Source organism: Nannospalax galili, unplaced genomic scaffold (assembly GCF_000622305.1).
Source record: "Nannospalax galili isolate Female #2095 unplaced genomic scaffold, S.galili_v1.0 scaffold433, whole genome shotgun sequence".
Classification (NCBI taxonomy): Eukaryota; Metazoa; Chordata; class Mammalia; order Rodentia; family Spalacidae; genus Nannospalax; species Nannospalax galili.
In genome coordinates, this window is record NW_008338715.1 from 10,623,050 (window position 1) to 10,641,873 (window position 18,824).

The 18,824-nt window shown below is 35.9% G+C and overlaps 1 protein-coding gene across 9 annotated transcripts in view; it reads left to right on the top strand.

The window, feature by feature from the left end:
- Positions 1 to 18,824, top strand: part of Clock (clock circadian regulator) — a 94,179-nt gene that overhangs the window by 37,746 nt on the left and 37,609 nt on the right. For 7 of the 9 annotated variants that reach the window (XM_017798212.2, XM_029563585.1, XM_017798210.2 and 4 more), the window contains 4 exon segments: positions 94 to 242; positions 3,293 to 3,384; positions 9,818 to 9,907; positions 15,568 to 15,688. In XM_017798212.2, the coding sequence (XP_017653701.1) occupies positions 94 to 242; positions 3,293 to 3,384; positions 9,818 to 9,907; positions 15,568 to 15,688 (452 nt within the window). 9 annotated transcript variants of the gene reach the window in all.

Here is an 18,824-nt window from a genome sequence, read left to right on the forward strand (position 1 = left end):
CTATGTCATGTCCAAATTGAGCATTGTATTAAATTATTTGTGTAATTAAATAAATTGTTAAAAACCTATGTATTTGATTTCTTTTCTTGTTAGAGTATCTAGAAACAAATCTGAAAAGAAACGTAGAGATCAATTTAATGTTCTCATTAAAGAACTGGGGTCTATGCTTCCTGGTAATGCTAGAAAGATGGACAAGTCTACTGTTCTGCAGAAGAGCATTGATTTTTTACGAAAACATAAAGGTAAAAATTTCACTTTGTAAAATGAGTGTGGCTTTTATAACAGAGTCTCCCTTAAAGCATAATGAATTATGAAATACTCAGGATTAAAAAGGATTCTCAGGTATGTTCTTTCATTCAACAAGCATTTATTTAGTACTTTCTATACCCTAGATCCTTATGAAGTAGGATGACTTTCTTTCTTGGCTCTCAAGTCACTCAAGCCTGGGGAGAGAGTGTATGAACACCTGATTAAATTACAAATGATTCTCTATGCGTAATACTTGTAACCTGTAAGCTTGCAGTGAGAACACATTTTATCATGACTTAACATAAAGGAAGGAATGTTAAAGAAAGCTTAGAAATAGGTAATTTTTTAACCCAGTTTTCCTTTTAAGCTAGGTAAGGAAAACAGTATTTTATACAATGGAGATAATACTACTTGCAAAAGCAGAGAAACACAGAGACTTGATTGTAACTGGAGCATGTGTGTGTCGGAAAGTTATAGGTGTGTTGGAAAGAGCCAAGTCAACATAAGGTTGTTACATGCCACTTTGAAAGGTTATTTTCATTTCTGTCTAGGAAGTAAACACTGCATTAAAAAATATATTTGTTAATAGAAGAAAATTATCTTTTCTAAATCAGTCCTCAAAAAAAATTATTTTCAAGTATTCACTACTTTGGTATCAGAGACAATACACTATGTAAAAACTGTAAAGGGACATTTGCTTTTTCAGTTGCAAGTGAAACTGCAGACCATCTTAGAAGGACAGATAGTAACTACTGCCTCTGTTTACTTTTCCCAACCTCACGTTGTAATACATTGCTAGACTGGTTTATGCGCCACTACTCTTCGAAATTATTTCATTAATTTCATTAATGACATTACCCACCCATCCCAGAATGACAAAAGCTTTTCTCTTGTGCTTTCTGTAGAATTAGAATTGGAAATCTTGATCTGTCTTCCACTGACTTTCTTTCCCTATGGCTTCCAGTATTCTGTGTTGCTGCTTCTTTTTCCTATCTGAAACTAACTTCTTTCCTTTTTCTCCTCTACCCTCTAAAATGTGACATTTTGGACTTATCTTTGAATTCTCAATCTTTCTGTGGTTATCTCATTTTATAACTATAGTAACTATGCATCTACATTAAGCTACTAAATCTTTAGATGCAAAATTTTCAATACTGATTAACTTCTAGATACCACTTTTCCATGTCTCCAAACTCAGTTCCTCTATAACAGAATTCATATTCATTTTGTCAAGTCAGTTTCTCTAAAATTGGCTTTTTCTATTTTTATACCATCTCTTTAGGTACCCAGGGCTCCAACATGAAAATACTGTTGGAATTTTGCCATAGTCTTTTCTGTGATTCTTTTGTAAGTTTGTCAGAATCACTTATCTTCATTTTTATTGCCCCTTCTATCATTACACTATACCTCTCTCCACACATAGCGTTCTCAGTAACCTTAGTACCCTGTTTAAATGTCACATTCACTAAAATCAGCGAATGATTGTAGGAGTTCAGTAAATGATTGTTGAATGAAATAAAGTGAAATGTATACATTCTACCATTTGACAATACAATATTAATTTGGCATTAATTAGGTCTCCCCCTAAAATTGGATGTATAATTCTCACAAAAATGAAATTTATGGTAAATTATAAGGGGATTTTAAAGGCTCCATCTGAAATAGACCTGTATTTAAACTTTTTTTGGATTTCCTTGTGGATATAAATTATTATTTTAATATTTAAGTTATTTAAATTTTTTTCCCTAACTGTATGTAGTTGATATCAATTTAAAGAGCATGACTATTTCACAGAATTAGTAGCTATGCTTTTTAATTATCCATTGTAGTTCATTATAGGCACTTGTAAAATGCCAGGTTTGGAGTGTAAGTATGCTGTATTTTAGTATCTGGCAATAAAACATCAAAATAATACAAACCTTACTTTTTACTACAAAATAAGGTACAGTCAGTGACACCTATTTTTAATTTGCCTGGTTGTTGTTGTTGATATTAAAAATGGAAAAAATGGTGAGGCATGGTGATGTGTACCTATAATCCTAGCAGTCAGAGACTGAGGCAGGAGGATCACAAGTTTGAATCCACTGAACCTGTGGCATGGTGTTGTACACCTTGGCAGGCGGATTTCTGTATTTTTTAAGGCCAGTGTGGTCTACATTGAGAGTTCCAGGCCAGCCTGGGCTACATAGTGAGACCCTGTCTCAAAAAAATAAAAACAAACAACAAAACACCAAATTTGAAGCCAGCCTGAAACAGTAGTTTTTAAATTATTTTTTAAAAATGGACAAGGTATTTAAGTAAATGGTTCATATTTCATTATTTATAAATAACATTCTCACAACTAAATCTATTATCTGTAGCAAAATAAAATAGTAACTATGATAAAATAATGTGATCATGCCAGGGAACTCTGAAGTTTTGTCCGCTCCATATCCTTAGGAACATGAAAAAAGAAAACACTAAGCAAAGTCACTCTCGGAGTAATATTGCTATGAAGTTTTTGCCCCAAGTCTTAATTTAGTCTCCTGAACTAATTAAGATAAGGTAACTAAGACTTGGAGGAATCATTTTGCCAGGCAAAAATGGGTCCTTTTTGTAGAAAACAGACTTGCTGACCTCACTGACAACTTTTCCTTTGGGCTGATTTGCTTATCTCTGCTCTAGATATTACCCTTTGAATGACAAGGAAAAGAAGAAGAAAAAAGTTTCTTCAAAATGTTTGGAATAATCTTGATGTAAACTGCTTGTTTTTATTTGATAATTATGCCACGCAGGAATCTGTCTCATGTCTGTCAGCCAAAGAGGCTATCATATCTCCCTTCCAAAAACCCAGAAATTGAAATTCAGGCCAAGTTCAACAAGATAATGTCTCATATTAACTCAGCTGTTCTATCATACCAGAACACCGCCTCTTGTTATGCAGATCAATAAATACTGCCTGTCATTCTTATCTTAATTAGAGTAGGACAAGAGGGCAACTTGTAGAGTTTTTGTACTCTCCTAGTGGTTAGAGTATGCCACTAATGTGTCAATCTGTTTACAGAAATCACTGCACAGTCAGATGCTAGTGAAATTCGACAGGACTGGAAACCTACATTCCTTAGTAATGAAGAGTTTACACAATTAATGTTAGAGGTATGTCCAGATTTAATTTTTGAAAGTTTTATTTTCCTAAAAAAGATTACAAGGGTGATTAATTTTAGTATAGTTTTAGCAGTATTAACATTGAAAAGTCTTAATTCAATATAAGTAATAAGCTATAAATGTGTACAATGAAAGTTGATCAGTGTATTGATCAAGTATTGTAAGTAGATAATGCCATGTGGTAGAGTAATACCAAGTTTTCATATTTTTGTTATTTGAAGTTTCTAGATGTTTTTATAAAATTGAGAAACCTATAGCTATTGAATCTTCAACCTGAGACTGTGCCAACTACATTCTAACAAAGAATAGCATGCATTATTACATCAAATACTATTATGAAGTGTATCTGTCTTAATCCAGCTTAGTTACTAGACCATAATGCCATGGATTGGGTAGCTTGTGAGCAACAGAAATTTATTTCTCAAAGGCCTGGAGGCTGAGAAGTCCAATATCAAGGCACCAGTGGGCTTGATATGTGGTGAAAGCTCTTGATTTCTAGTTCATAGATGTCATCCTCTTTCTATGTCATGACATGGCAGAAGGGGTAAAGTAGCTCTCAGGGCTTCTTTTATAGGCACACTAATTCCATTTATGAGGGCTCCACCCTTATCATCTAATCATCTCCCAACCTCCTCCCTCAAATATAGTCACATTGGGAAATTAGATTTCAACATGAATTTTGTAGGACACAAACATTAGTCTACAGCAGCATCCTATAGGACAGCAGGTTATTTTTTAAACAAATTGATTTGCCTAAAATTAACACAAAATAGTAATAAATGATATATTTTTAAAATAGAAAAAATGAAATACACATTAAGGCAATTTTTCTTTTAGTAGAAACTTTTAGAAGGAAATGTGCAGGTGCTCTTCTGTTATTACTAGTAGTAATAATTACAAAATTATTACTATTAATTTTTTTAAAAAAATTTTATGTGTATGAGTGTATTGCCTGCATGTATGTGAGTGCATCTGTGTTGTGCAATGCCATGGAGGTCAGAAGACAACTTCAGATTCCCCTGGAACAGGAGTTAAAGATGATTCGTAACCGCCATGTGGGTGCTAGGAATCGAACACAGGTCCTCTGCAAGAGCAGTCAGTGCTCTTAACCTCTGAGCCATCTCTCCAGCCCCAGAGTGCTGGGTTTAAGGCATGCACCACCACACTTGTCCAAACATTTTATTTTCTAAAGATGTATTTTTATTTTAAGTGTGTTTTGCCTGCATGCCCATAAGTATACCATTTTTTTGGTATTTTTGAGACAGGGTCTCCCTGTAGCCCCAGCTCTCCTGGAACTCACTATGAGACCACGCTGGCCTTGAACTCACAGAGATCCGCCTGCCTCTACCCTCCAAGTTCTGGGATTAAAGGCGTGCGCCACCACGCCTGATTCAGAACAGTTTTTGCTTGTATGCACAGTGTGACACCTAACACAGTCAAATATATAATCCATAAAATTTTGAATCACTCATATCTAGTAATTGTAAGTTTCTACATTTTAATCTTTTCCTGCATAGTTTAATGTAGGTATCATTTATGCACAGAAACTACTCAAAGCTCAGTATCAAATTTTACGAAAATTAATAATAGGAAATAGGTGGTTTACAGGTAAGAAAAACTGGTGCCTTAAAGTACTAATCCTAGCTTCTCGGGAGAGTGTGGCAGAGTGATAGGGTGGGCCTGAGATGGGTGTTGTGGCAAGCCTGAGCAGCATTTGAAGACCCTGTATCCCCCCACTAAAAAGCTCTAAGATGTAGAATATGAGAAAGCAATTGGTGTAAGAGGTGAAAATTTTTATTTATAAAGTATTTATTTGTACCATATATATAAAATGGCTGTATCTCAGATGTCTTTTTTTTATATTTACTAAAATCTGAAGCAAGTTAGAATATTTTGCAATAGTGAGAGGTGTTTTTTGTTTATTTATATTTTGTGATGTAATGGTTAAGTAATAGATATGTCTCTATAAGTATTAGAAATCATTTTACTGTAAGAAAATTCATTAGAGCATAAGCATTAATGTAAACATTTACAGCTATACTTTAAACCTGAAAAATAAACACTTTTCACATATTGACTCATTGAATTCTCATAAGTCTTACAAAGAAGACATTAGTGTCTCTTTCTTACTTCTATCTAGATAAGGAAATCAAGGAACAAAAGCATTGTGAAACATGCCCACAGTCACATAGCTAGATGGTAGTTCCCCTGAATTTTACAAGGCAACCTGTCCTTTGATGCCATGCCTTCAGCCATCACCATGTACAGTAGTTCTGACACTAGCAATTAGCTCTTTAATTTAGTGTTAACATAAAACTCAAAGAATAGTCTTAATTTTATTAGTATTTTTCTCCTTAAAAGTAGTTTGGCGTTGTTTAAAAATAACTTTAAATCTATAAGTAATATGTTTATGAAAGGATAATAAGCTAATGTCTACAACAGAGAAATGAAATGACCCATTTACTTTTTGTTTTACAGATTGGCTAAATAGGAAAGTGTTACTTTCAATTTTTTCTTCATAACAAAGCTTTTATGTTAATTGTCAGGGGACATGTACATACATATGTAAATACAAAAGAAAAAAATAAAAAATTCTAGAGCTCTTACAACATTATAAAAACAGAGAAAAGGGTGTTGGAGAGATGACTCAGTGTCTTAAGAGTATTTCCTGCTCTTGCAGAAGACCAGTGATCAGTTCCCAGCATTTACATCAGGTGGGTCACAACCTCTGTAACTCCAGCTCCAGGGGATCTGACATCCTCTTTTGGCCTCTGTAGGCATTGCACACATGTACACATACAAACAGGCAGTCACACACACACACACACACACGTAAATAAAAATAAAACTTTAACAAAAATATATTAAAAATTTGAAAATATACGTTAATTCTTTTGTGATTATCTTCATAGATTTTTAGGTTTACATAAGTGAACAATGTTGTATTTACTTTTAATAAGTAAGAAATATTTTAAAATTAGTATTATTTACTTATTGTGTGTATATATGTCTGTGGTGCCAAAGTACATGTGTAGAGGTTAGAGGACAACTTGTGACAGTTCGTCCTCTCCTACCATGTGGGTTCTGGAGATCAAACTCAAGCTGCAGGCTTAGCAACAAGGAACTACCCATTGAGCTATCTTGCTAGCCCAAACATTTAAAGCCTTTAATATGTAAAACAACTTAGTAAATGTGTTTTTTAGCATTAATATACCAAGATGAGGGAGCCAATATATGTATCTTATCTTGCATCCTCAGTTCAGGCGTTTGCACACATTTGATTTTAAATGCCTCAGGTCTTTTCAGTCTTGCTGATTGAACATGAAAAATTTGGATTCATAACTTAGAACTGGTTTTGTTCATAAAATAGACTGGTTTTCTTTGGGTGAAGTTTGACTAGGAAGAATATAATGTATTTGTGTTACCCTTAGATAGTTGTATTGGTTAGATTGTATACAGATAAGCAGACCACAGACTATTTTGAACAGAATTTCAGATTTAGGCTGTATCTCAGTATGTTAGAGTTGCTGGTACAAGAGATTAGATCATTAGTCTAATTTTTCCATTTCATTGACAATGCCCAGAAAAGTTGCAGCCTGTTTACTGTCAGATAGCTAATTAATAGAACTAGAACCAAAGTCTTAATACTCACTTTCCACTTTTGTGTTGACTCTCTCTACTCCCCCAGTGCAGCTGTTCCTCTCTGTCTTGTCTCTGTTGCCTGAAGAATACTTTTTACTACCCTTGGAGGACTGGGAGTAGGCATGGCAAGACAATTTAGCACGATTACATCTCTGGAAAGTCATCTCTGTTCAGTCATCTCTGAGTAAATACTTCTTTCCCCTTGGCAGCTGACAGGGGGGAGGTGGGGGATGGTAAGCATCACAGTTGTCTATCATAGCCTGACGATACCCTGTGCCTTATTTTTCCACATTTCTCTAATCATCTTTCTCAAAGCTCTTTTAATTTTTGCCTTTAGAGAAAAATTATGGCCCTCTGCTCAAAAGATACCTGGACCCTGAGTCTATTTTTGTGCCAAGACTTTGGCAAGATGTTGAGTCTTTGGTTCCAAAAAAGGAACAAGCAGGTTTTAGATTTAGAAGTGGGGTTAAAACAGTTCTAATTTCAGTTCAATCCCTTCAGAGAAAAGAGATTCCCTGAATTCCTACCTGTGTCTTAGTAGGAAGTACTTACCATCATAATGGATGTTAATTTGCTTTCAAAAGTGACAGTCTTTTTCATATGAGGAAAGCATAGTTTTCTTCTTTATATCATTTTGACCCTGTTCAGAAAGCAGATAATTACTAATTAAATCATAATGGAGTAATACTGACATTGTTTTACTAAAGACTTAATGAGTTGACTTAAATTAAAATTTCATATCTCTCATCTGAAAAATAGATTTGCTTCATTCTAAAAGGTAGACAACTGTGCAAAATAAGTTATCTCTGATAAACACATCTCTCCTCCAATAGGAGAAAAGGTGGGGAAATGTGCCTTTTTCTGTACAGAAGCAGTTACAGACTGGGGATATAGCTGATATAGCTTTATAGAGTGGTAGGGCACTGGCCTAGCATTCCATGAAGCCCTGCATTCATGCCTAGCACTGTAAACAACAGCTATAATAAAAATTACTATTATAAGTTGGATCTGGGCATGGTGGCTCATACCTATAATCCCAGCTGAGGATCACTGTAAGTTCAAGACCAGACTGGGCTTCAGGTGTCTCAAGAACCCTACCCCCCCCACCCCCCTAAAGAAACAAAACAAAACCTGAAAACAGTGAAATCCAGCTGTTTAGAATTAGAAGGAGGTTGCTTTCACTCCCAGTTCCATCATTTATATACTACACATACTTTTCACTTGTGCCATGTGTGTGTGTGTATGTGTGTGTGTGTGTATGCACACATATATCTAGTGCTTCAGACATGAAGGTGACTAACACACGCATGATTTCTACCAGAGGTTGCTACCCTTTGAAAGAGCTATTTAAGTTATTTTCAGTTTCTCCGCTGGATCTTCCTTTCCTTTAGTGTACAAATATACTTGGTTACCTTTTGCTGTTTTGTTGTTCAGTGTGTTCCCTTGATACTTGATCCCTTCAAAAGTGTTGCCCTTCTTTTCATCTTCCTTGTCAGGTTTATGAATGAGTGAGTTACGATAGCTTCTTATTGTCCGCTCATTCTAAATTCATTGTAATCTGACTTGCCTTCCTTTGACATAACTCTGAAAATCACCAAAATTTGTTCATTTTCTTAATCCTTGTCCTGCTGTGTTCCATTCATATCTTCTCTAACAACAGTGTATTCTGTCTTTGTCATTTCTTTGACTCTTTTCTTTCCCTTTCTTGATACTCAGAAGTGATTCTTCCAAGATTTATCTTTGGCCTGTTTCTTTGTACTGAAGATCTCATTTCTTCAACTGTTACTTCTTTGCTGAGGACTCTTAAATGAAAGCACATTGAAAAATAGAAAATACAGCATTGCTTTATTATTTTATTTTATTTTTTTTTGGTCTTTTTGAGACAGGGTCTCCCTGTAGCCCCAGCTGACCTGGAACTCACTATTAGACCAGGCTGGCCTTGAACTCACAGAGATCCGCCTGCCTCTGCCTCCCGAGTGCTGGGATTAAAGGTATGCGCTACCACACCCGGCTTTGGGTTGCTTTATTCTTGAGGCTTGTATACCCTGTTCTAACATCTATCCTGAAACTTGTGTTTCTCAGTGCATAGTTAATCCTTCTCTTTTCTTGTTTCAGTCAGATTCTCATTAATTTGCCTAATTACCTCCAAGCAGGTTTCCTGACTCAATTCTCTGTTCCCTTGAGATTCACTTTACACACTTCTTCCTCTCTACTACCATTAAAGCACAACTCCATATCCTGAAATCTGTTGGCTTCCCATTGTGAACAGAATAAAGACATCTTTACCAGGAATTCAGGTTTTACATGATTCAGCCTCAGCTTATTTATTGGTTTAATTTCTTCTCTCTCTCCCTTCACTCTATTCCTTACATATATCTTCCTATATTTCAACCATGTACTTCTCTCTTAACATTTCCAAAATAATAATAGTGTTCTCCAAGGGGTCAAAATGATGCTATTGGTATGTGTACCTTGGAAATAAGAGTTTCAAATAAACTCTACCATACTACATGTTGTATTATGTGGTATACAGTTACAGAGGCAGAGTACTGATTTCTTATCTTTAGAAACCAGCTATCCAATAGATAGCCGTAGAGTTAATTTTTTTTTCTCTCAGAAACATTTAAAAATGCACAAAAATATAAACTAAGGTATCTAAAAGAAAACAACTGGCATTTTACTACTTTGAATATTTTCACAAGTTCTTTGTCATTTAGCTTACTTCTGTCCAGTGAAATACTGTTTTGCTTTTCATTTAACTGACCATTATGTTTAATTTCAGGCTCTTGATGGTTTTTTTTTAGCGATCATGACAGATGGAAGTATAATATATGTATCTGAGAGTGTAACTTCATTACTTGAACATTTACCAGTAAGTATAAAAATCCTATAATTTATTACTTAATATAGGTATTGATACTTAAATATTAGACCCTAAGACTGATGTTTGAACAGTGGTTGATGACTCATAAAAACTAAAAATAGTAGATTCAGAACTCTTACATGAATTGAACTGATAATGTAATAATGACCATATTCACTTCTGAAATATGTGTTCATAAAAGTATACTGGGCTGGAGATGTAGCTCAGTGGTAGAGTGCTTAGCTTGTGTAAGATCCTGGATTTGATCCTCAGCAATGAAAAAAAAAAAGTCATAAAGAATTATAAATACACCGAATAATTTTTGATTGACATGGTGAATACGTAAAAGTAAATATTTGCTTTTTTTACTTGGTCTTTTATTTATTGAACTTCCATTCTGTACTGTACACTAAGCTCAGTGCTGACTGCAGTTGATGATTTTTAAAGTGCATGGGGCGGGCATGCAGACCAGGCCCCTGGGTCACTGGGCCACCTGGCTGGGGAGCTCAAGTGCAGCCAGGAAGTCATTATGACCACTCTACCACCTGCTGTGCCACCCCTGCTCCACCTTTCTTACCGGGGACTCAGCCTACAAGCCGAGGCAGGGGGATCTCTGTGAGTTCAAGGCTAGCCTGGTTTACATAGTGTGTTCCAGGCCAGCTGGGGCTACAGGGAGACCCTGTCTCAAAAAGACCTAAATAAATAAATAAATAAATAAATATAAATAAATCAGCCAATCAATCCTCTATGGAGTCAACCTGTTGGAGAACACATTGGACTATAGTGGGGTGATTATGCTGTGTGAGATCCTGGGATAGCCAAAATGAGGCCTGCATGTACTTGAACTATGGATACTGATTTTGATGAGGTAACCCAAGCCTAAGTCCCTTCTTGACAGTCTTAGGCAGTGTATATGAGAAACAGAGAGTAAGTGTGAAAATGCCATTCCAAGAAACCTAGATGTATTCCTACTCAAAACCACTTAGAAAGGAAAGGGAATGGCCCCTTGCTTTGGCCCATCTGTGTGTAAGAATTATAGATCACTGATATTATAGTGAGTTGTGGTCTCTCCGACTCCTAGTTTAGATGAGTTTTGTAAGATAAATGGGGTGTTCAATTGCTAATAGAGGATATGGAGTGGGGGTGGGGTGTGGGGGATGGTAGTAAGGTGAAAATGGAGATGGGGAAGGTGTCTGAATTTGATCAAAATATATTGTACAAAATTCTTCAATCAAAAAATTTTAAAATAATGTACATTTGAAATTTTTATATAATGTGCTTGTGTAAGATGGACTTATAATAAAAAATTCTGATATTTTAAAAATACTCTTAAAATGTTCATTTGGAAATTTATGACAGTGAAAAGTAAACTGCTCTGTAAATAACCACTTTTAAAAATTATTAAAAAGCAGCATTTTCTGTCTGCTATTTAATACCTTATCTAAAGAATGAGCTCTGCATTTAAAAGACCAGCCTCTAAAAGGGTAATTTTTTTGCTAAAAGCCCAGCTGTTAAGTAATGTACTAATTTCTGTTTTTAAATGTTATTTTGTTATTTTTTTAAATTTACGCATGTATGTGTGTGTGTGTGTGTGTGTGTGTGTGTGTGTGTGTGTGTGTGTGTCTGCTGTGTTTTTGTAAGTGGCATACTTGTGGGTCCCTTGTTGGCCAAAAGAAATTATCAAATTCCCTGGAGCTAGAGTTACAGGTCGTTGTGAACCCTGCCCATAGTGGGTGCTGGGAACTGAACTCAGGGCCTCTGGAGGAGTAATAAGGGCTCTAAACCTCTGAGTCCTCTCTCCAACCCTAAATGTACTTACTTCTTTATTTAGTACAAAAATGACTCGACTTTACTGCTTTTGTAGCCCAAATCTTATTTAAAAAAACATTTGAGAGCAAGGCATGAAAGTGCAGTAACATGCAAGTAAAATGTTGGGGGCAGAAAGAAGAGCAGAGTAAGTAGATTTTCTGTAAATCCTTGTTTTTGTGTTGAGGGTTTGTTGTTGCTTTTCTTTTTGAGACGGGTTTCTCTGTAACAACAGGTGGCCTAGAACTCACTTTAGATCAAGCTGGCCCTGATCTCACAGCCGTCCTCCTGCCTCTGACTCCCAAGTGCTGGAGGAAAGGTGTGTGCCACCACACCCAGCTGGGTAACTCCTTTTTAAGAAATAGTAATGCATAGTAAAAAAAAGAACCCCAGGAGGGCTGGGGATATAGTTCAGTGGTAGAACACTTACCTAACATGCATAAAGCTATGTATTCCCTCCCCAGTTTGCAAAAAAAAAAAAAAAAAAAAACAGCAATAACAAAAATCAATACAATAGAACAGTAATTCAGGGAATACATTCTTTTATAGAATTAAGATATGATTGAGTAATTGGAGTATAATTATGTGATTTTTAATCATAAACAGTTACATTAGGTTTTCTTTCAGTGTTATGTTTAAAGAAAGTATATGATTTTTTTTCCTATATGTTTACATTGTTTTTGGATTCCATGCAGAATTAAAGACCTTCTCTTGTTAACTGCGTGCATGCTGTCACTTGCAATGAACAATCATTTTGGTTTGCTTCTGACAGGGTAGTTATAAATGCTAAGGCCTGGGATTTTATCTCTGTATTCATAGGAATCCTGGCTGGTTTGCCACAGAGATACTCAGTAATTATTTATTAAAAATGAGGAAGTAGTAGGGCATCTTATATGGCTCTTTAAAAAATAACTTCCTAATAGCACACTACTGTTGGCCCTTTTGTGAGGGATAGTTTAATTACATTTTAAAGTGAACAACATGTGACAGATCTAATTGATATGAAGTGTTTGCTCATTAATATCTCCCCCTCAATATAAACCTCCTTACCTCCCCATTCCCTCCTGGATTTTAAACAAAACTTTTTATTTTAGAACCAACTTTGGACTCACAAAATACAGAGAAGGTTGTACAGAGAATTTCCATGGGTCACATACTCATTTATTTTCCTTTGTTACAAATATCTTGTGGCATTTTGTTTTGGGGGTTGGTGGTTTGTGTCATTTGAAGAATATAGACTGGCAGGCGAAATTTTGGGCAAAAAGATTGCTGTTGATTCAGTGGAGCCATTTTATTCTATATTAAATTACAGTATACTTTATTAAAAAGTGGAGTTTGGGCTGCTCTTTGTGTACTATGGTTACTTCCCTCATGTGACTGACCTTTTTTCTTTAATATTTTATTACTTTTATTTGTATGTGTGTATTGCCTGCATGTATGTAAATGCACCTGTGTTGTGCAATGCCTACATCAGAAGAGCGCATCAGATCCTCTGGAACTGGAGTTACAGATTGTTAGGTGCCATGTGGGTGCTGGGAACTGAACTCAGTTCCTTAACTGCTAAACCATCTTGCCAGCCCCCTTCTTTTCTTTTTTTAAAAGGAATCTTCAATCAATTTAAAGCACCTACTGTATACCTTACCTCAGGAAAAGGATAATTGATAATAATTATAATTTCCACTAAATAGTAACTTGACTCTCATATAGAGACATGCCAGTTAAATAAGTCAAAAGGACTTTTACATGAAAATGATTGAGACGGATGAAAGAATCCAGATAGCTACCATTTTCTTCCATTTGAGTTGCATGTGGTGACTGATTGGACATTATGGTACTGTCAAGTGCATTTAATTTCATGTGGAGACTTTAAATGTAGTAGAAACTTGAAGTGTGTGGTTAATGGAAAGTTGGACACTTTTCATGAAATGGCAAGGAAAGCATTGTGGTTATACTCTTGATGCTGTTTATATTCTTACCTTTGTGAGTAGGAAACATGATAAAATATAGATAGAAAAACAAGGATAAAATGAGTTTAGTCATAATGCAACAGTGCTAGAAAAAGTTGCTGGTAAGAATAAATATTAGAAAACTATAATTCTCAGAATTAACATTGTAGTTCTTCAAATTTGTTTCTGTCAAGACTGCTTTTTGCATTCTGATAAGTGCTTAAATTTTGATACTTTGTCAGTAAAAGATGGTTTTCTAACATTTAGTCATTTGTTATTTCCATCATTCCTTCAGTTCTAATAGCTTTTCAGTCTTGCAGAAGAATTCTTCATTAAACTATAGGTGTATTTTTGGTGTGGTTACTCTTTAAGCTTTTATCATATAACTCCTTGACCCCAAATCATCTCCTGTATAACAGTTATGTGCAGGGCATAGGATTAATGTACCTTGATTAGAAGGGAAGATGATAACTGTATAAAAGATAGGACCTTTTGGGGTTGGAGAGACGGCTCAGCGGTAAAGAACACTGCTCTTGTAGAGGACATGGGTTCAATTCCCAGCGGCTACGAACCGTCCTTAACTCTAGCTCCAGGGGAATCTGAAGCCCTCTTCTGACCTCTGTGGCATTGCATGACACAGGTGTACTTATATACATGCAGGCAATACACTCATACACATTAAAAAAAAAGATAGGACCTTTTTATTCATTATGGGACAGCAAGACATAAATGTTAAAGTAACAGATAACCTTTTTATGGGCATAAATATGAATCATAAGTGCTGAAGGATTTTTATTTGTATTGTGGTTTTTGGTGTTAATGGAAACCTGTTTGGAAGGAAGTAATTTGGACTCATCTTTGAAAGATGCACGATGACATGTGGAGGTTGTCAAGGACATTTCACTTTCTGAGGGGGATTTTGAATTAGAGAAAGGTAGAAAGAATATGACTGTATGAGGTAGTGAAGTACCCTCCCTCTCTCATCTCCCATGACTTTTTTTTTTTCTTACTTTTTTTTAAAGCAGTAGAGCTATTCAGATAAAAATCTTTCTAGGTGTATAAAATATAAATGAAATGGGAGTATAGCTGCTTTGCCTCCTGTTCCTTCTACTCCCACACTATCTCCAAGGTCCTTGAGATATCACATAAAATTGCTAGGATGCCACAGAGCAGTTTGGAAAGCAGAAAAGTCCAGTAGGATGAACTGAACTAAGTAGGAACAGTGACATTGCTGCGGTTTTGTTGTCATTGATTCTTAAGGATAGGAGCTGTAGATTCACCTTTGGTTTCACAGCCATGACCTGTTGTAGGTACACTGATGTTTGTCAGAGTACTGTTGATTAATGGATAGTGGTTAAGGTCACAGATTAGCAAGCAGGAATTACAAAGTTGAATATACTAATTGTCCTTTTGGGGCAAGGCTTCTGGCAGTGGGATACAGGATAAATGCTTAGAAAAGGTGAAATGAAAATGAAAGGTCATGTTGGACAATTGAGATAACACCAGTGTCAGATTTCCTTTTCATTTAGTTGGTCATTGGCTCTTGGTCTTTGTATACAATACCGTCATTTTTGAATAAATGGCAGGGCTGTGTTTTAAAGCCAAAAGTTTTTCTGTCAGTCGTATTGTATTTGAGCATATTCAAATGTGATGAAACTGAGGTTTACAGGTACTATATCAGGATTTCAGGGTCATATTGTCATGGATCTGACGAACATGAAAGGAATGTGAACCTTCTTCTTGCTTCTCAGTCTTTTTTTAAAGATGTAGTTTGTATCTTGACATTTACTGGTTTTTCACAGATGATTAAAGATTAGCCATATGTGCTTCTGTTGTTTAATAGCACTTGTGCATTTTTAAAATAAACACCTCTTGAAGTATTACTAACTTAATTTATTAAAAATTTTTCTTTTTCAGTCTGATCTTGTGGATCAAAGTGTATTTAATTTTATCCCAGAGGGGGAACATTCAGAGGTTTATAAGATACTCTCTACTCATCTGCTGGAAAGTGATTCATTAACCCCTGAATACTTAAAATGTAAGTGATCTCTATTAAGGAGAAATGTAAATGTTATATTTGGTAGCAACCTTTACTGTTGTAAGTTTATGAAAAACACAGACATGTTTAACTATATATATAGCACTATTTCATGAACTCTGTTAAGTAGTTTTAAAATATTAATATATGTATATAAAAGACTGGATCTATTCGAATGTATATTGAAATTTCATCTTGCTTGTTTTGTTTTGTTTTTTTGTCTTTTTGAGACAGGGTCTCTCTGTAACCCTAGCTGTCCTGGAACTCACTATGTAGACCAGGCTGGCTTCAAACTCACAGAGATCCGCCTGCCGCTGCCTCCCGAGTGCTGGGATTAAAGGTGTGTGCCTGGCCTCATCTTGCTTATTATAATAAATCTGATCACAATCATGTCATAAAACTGATTGTTTACACGAAAAATGGAACCTGGACCTGTTTTTAATTTTTAAATACAATCCTACTGAATTAATGAGAGTATTAATATTTTCTTCATTGTTAACTAGTTGGATACTCAAATTATGGAGAAAAATTCTGCTCTTTTAAAATTATTAAAAGAAAAACACCTTTCTTAAGTTGAATTAAATAATCTTTTATTGAATATATTTAATATGGTTTTTCAAAGTGCTAAATATAATGAAAAATCTTGCTATCAAGAAATATAAAATATTATATTATCAGCCATTTCTCTAGATTTATTGGGCAAAGCAGTTGACCAGAGCTTTTCATTGTCTTTACACTTGATGCTGTATAGGTAACCTTCACAAAGCTCTCATCTGGATACCAGAGAGAATATTAAGTAGAGGAAAGGTTTATTTTGGCTCATAGTTTTAGAGATGTCTAATGTGGTAGGGAGGATGTGGTAGAGCACAGCAGTTCACATCATGGCAGCTGGGAAGCAGAGAAGGGAAGGGCTCAGGGATAAGATGCAGGACATGCCCCCAGTAACTGAATTCCTCCAACTTGCCCCTACCTCATACAGTTTCCAGAACCTCCCACAATAGCTCTACCAGCTGGAGACTAACTCTTCAATATGTGAGCCTTTGGGAAGGACAGTTCATTTACAAACCATAGTAGCTGCACTTAGTAAAACGCAGAATTGTAAGTCTGGGGATGTAGCTCAGTGGTGAAGTGCTTGGGTAGTATGAAGACGACCTCAAGCTCAGTCCCCAGAACTTTGAAATGGCTGGTAGGGATCCATAATTGTTGCATCATTGTATTTATGTGATCATCAGTTATCAGATATCTTGTTTAATCATTTTTCATGATTTTTAGATTTTGCCTTATCTGGTAAAAAAAGTGATATTAATCACCTTAGAAAGTTCTTTGTATTCATGTCCTCAAATTCTGTAAAATACTAAGAATTAAGATGCATATACTTACAAATTTGTAGGTCTGTATATCTGTGTTTAGAATAGATAGCCCTTTCAAAAGAAGCTGAGAAGGAACAGAGAAGAAAATATATTTGAAGCCTATGTAATTTTTAAATAATTTATTGAGAATTTCATACATGCATATAAGGTGTTTTGATCAAATCCATGCCCACTCCCTCCCCTCCAACTCCTCCCATATTTTCCCATCACTTTTTTCTGATAACTTAATGTACTTTTTCTTCTTCGTTTTTTCAAATGTGGCTTTTTGCTACTCTGACATTTGCCCCTCTGAAGAGGTAACCCTAAAATCTTTTAAGGATTAGATACAAGCTCCAAAATACTTTTGATATTTTTGGCCTTTGGAACAGAGTATGTTGCTAACAGTCCCAAGCACATTTAGCCAAGAAACTGGCTACTTTTCTTTGGGATCTTTTTACCCTAACTGCCTAGCCAATTCCTACCTCCTATTCTTATCATACCATCCTCTGAAGGGGTTACCCAACTTGTGGATAGGGAATCGGGATGCAGACCTCTCTGGCTTCTTCCATACTGAACAGGGTTGCAGGGTGAGGCAATTGGGGTACCCCTTCAATAGGTCTATCTAAAAGACTCCCAAATTGCATAGCTCTTATATGTGTGGGGAAAAGAAAGTACTTGACTGGTGAATAGGAGATGTGAAGGAGAAGTAAAGGCAAGAGTAATTAGCATTACAAGTTCTAGACAGGGAACTAGAATCAGAACGGGGCAAATTTCAAATGTTCATATAACAGTCCATTGGAATTTCTTGATGAGAGCTTCCAAAAGCATCCCTCTATTGGGTTCCTCCTCCTTTTTCTTTTGTCTGCCAAGGCTGGACTCTGGAGTGATGGATTCAGGATTTGCTTTCAGGCACTTTGATAGCTGTTGGAATGGTTAGAATCAGTGTCAGTTCCCTCTCAAAGGCTTTTAGATGGGGGAGAAAACAAATTTATCCATCATTTTAGAACAATAGCGGGTTGTCTCCCTTAGCTACAGGTGCAGACCAAGACTTGAAGTCTTGCATCTGAGCAGAATCATCAAAGAGAAGTAATTGTCTAAATAACTTTTTATATGGACTTAAGCCTAATGTCTGGGAAGTGTAATCCCTTGAGCTCTCACAGAAATACACTGATGACTTTACTCTTTGGTTATACTTTCCTTTTGGGTGTTTAAGACCATACAGTTGGCCCAAATAAATCAATTTATTTTTGCAGTTAAGGTTGTTTGAGAATCTGTTCCTCAGGGTTCATATGGGCTTGGGAGGAGCCTCTGGCTCCTTTCTTTTACCAATTCCAACTACGTGAAGATAAGTCAAAGGTCCTGCTTGACCGTGGCTGGCTTCACTTGGAAGCATGGAGGAAATGTTTCCTCTGAGTTGACCCTCCTCTTTGTAGACTGGACACTGGTTCAGGTCCATCTCATGGAGTCTTCATGGCTTCCCTGAAAAGATGACAGGTAGGTGACTTACCACAGTTACAGGACATTTTGAGAGATGTTCCATAGTCCCCTGGATCTTAGTTGATCTTGGGGGTAAGAACTGTCCTTTAAGGTCCCTCTGACCAGATTAGTATAGGCCTCAAAGTATGGCTGTTAAACATCCAATAAGGTTAGTTCCACCAGTCTGGTATTTTTAATTACCATGTGCTATGTAGATAAAGCTTGGGTAAAAAACCAGATGTTCTCAGATAAACCTTGATTAGATATATATTTTGTTCCTTAAACTAGTTGACTAAACTATGACCATAGAA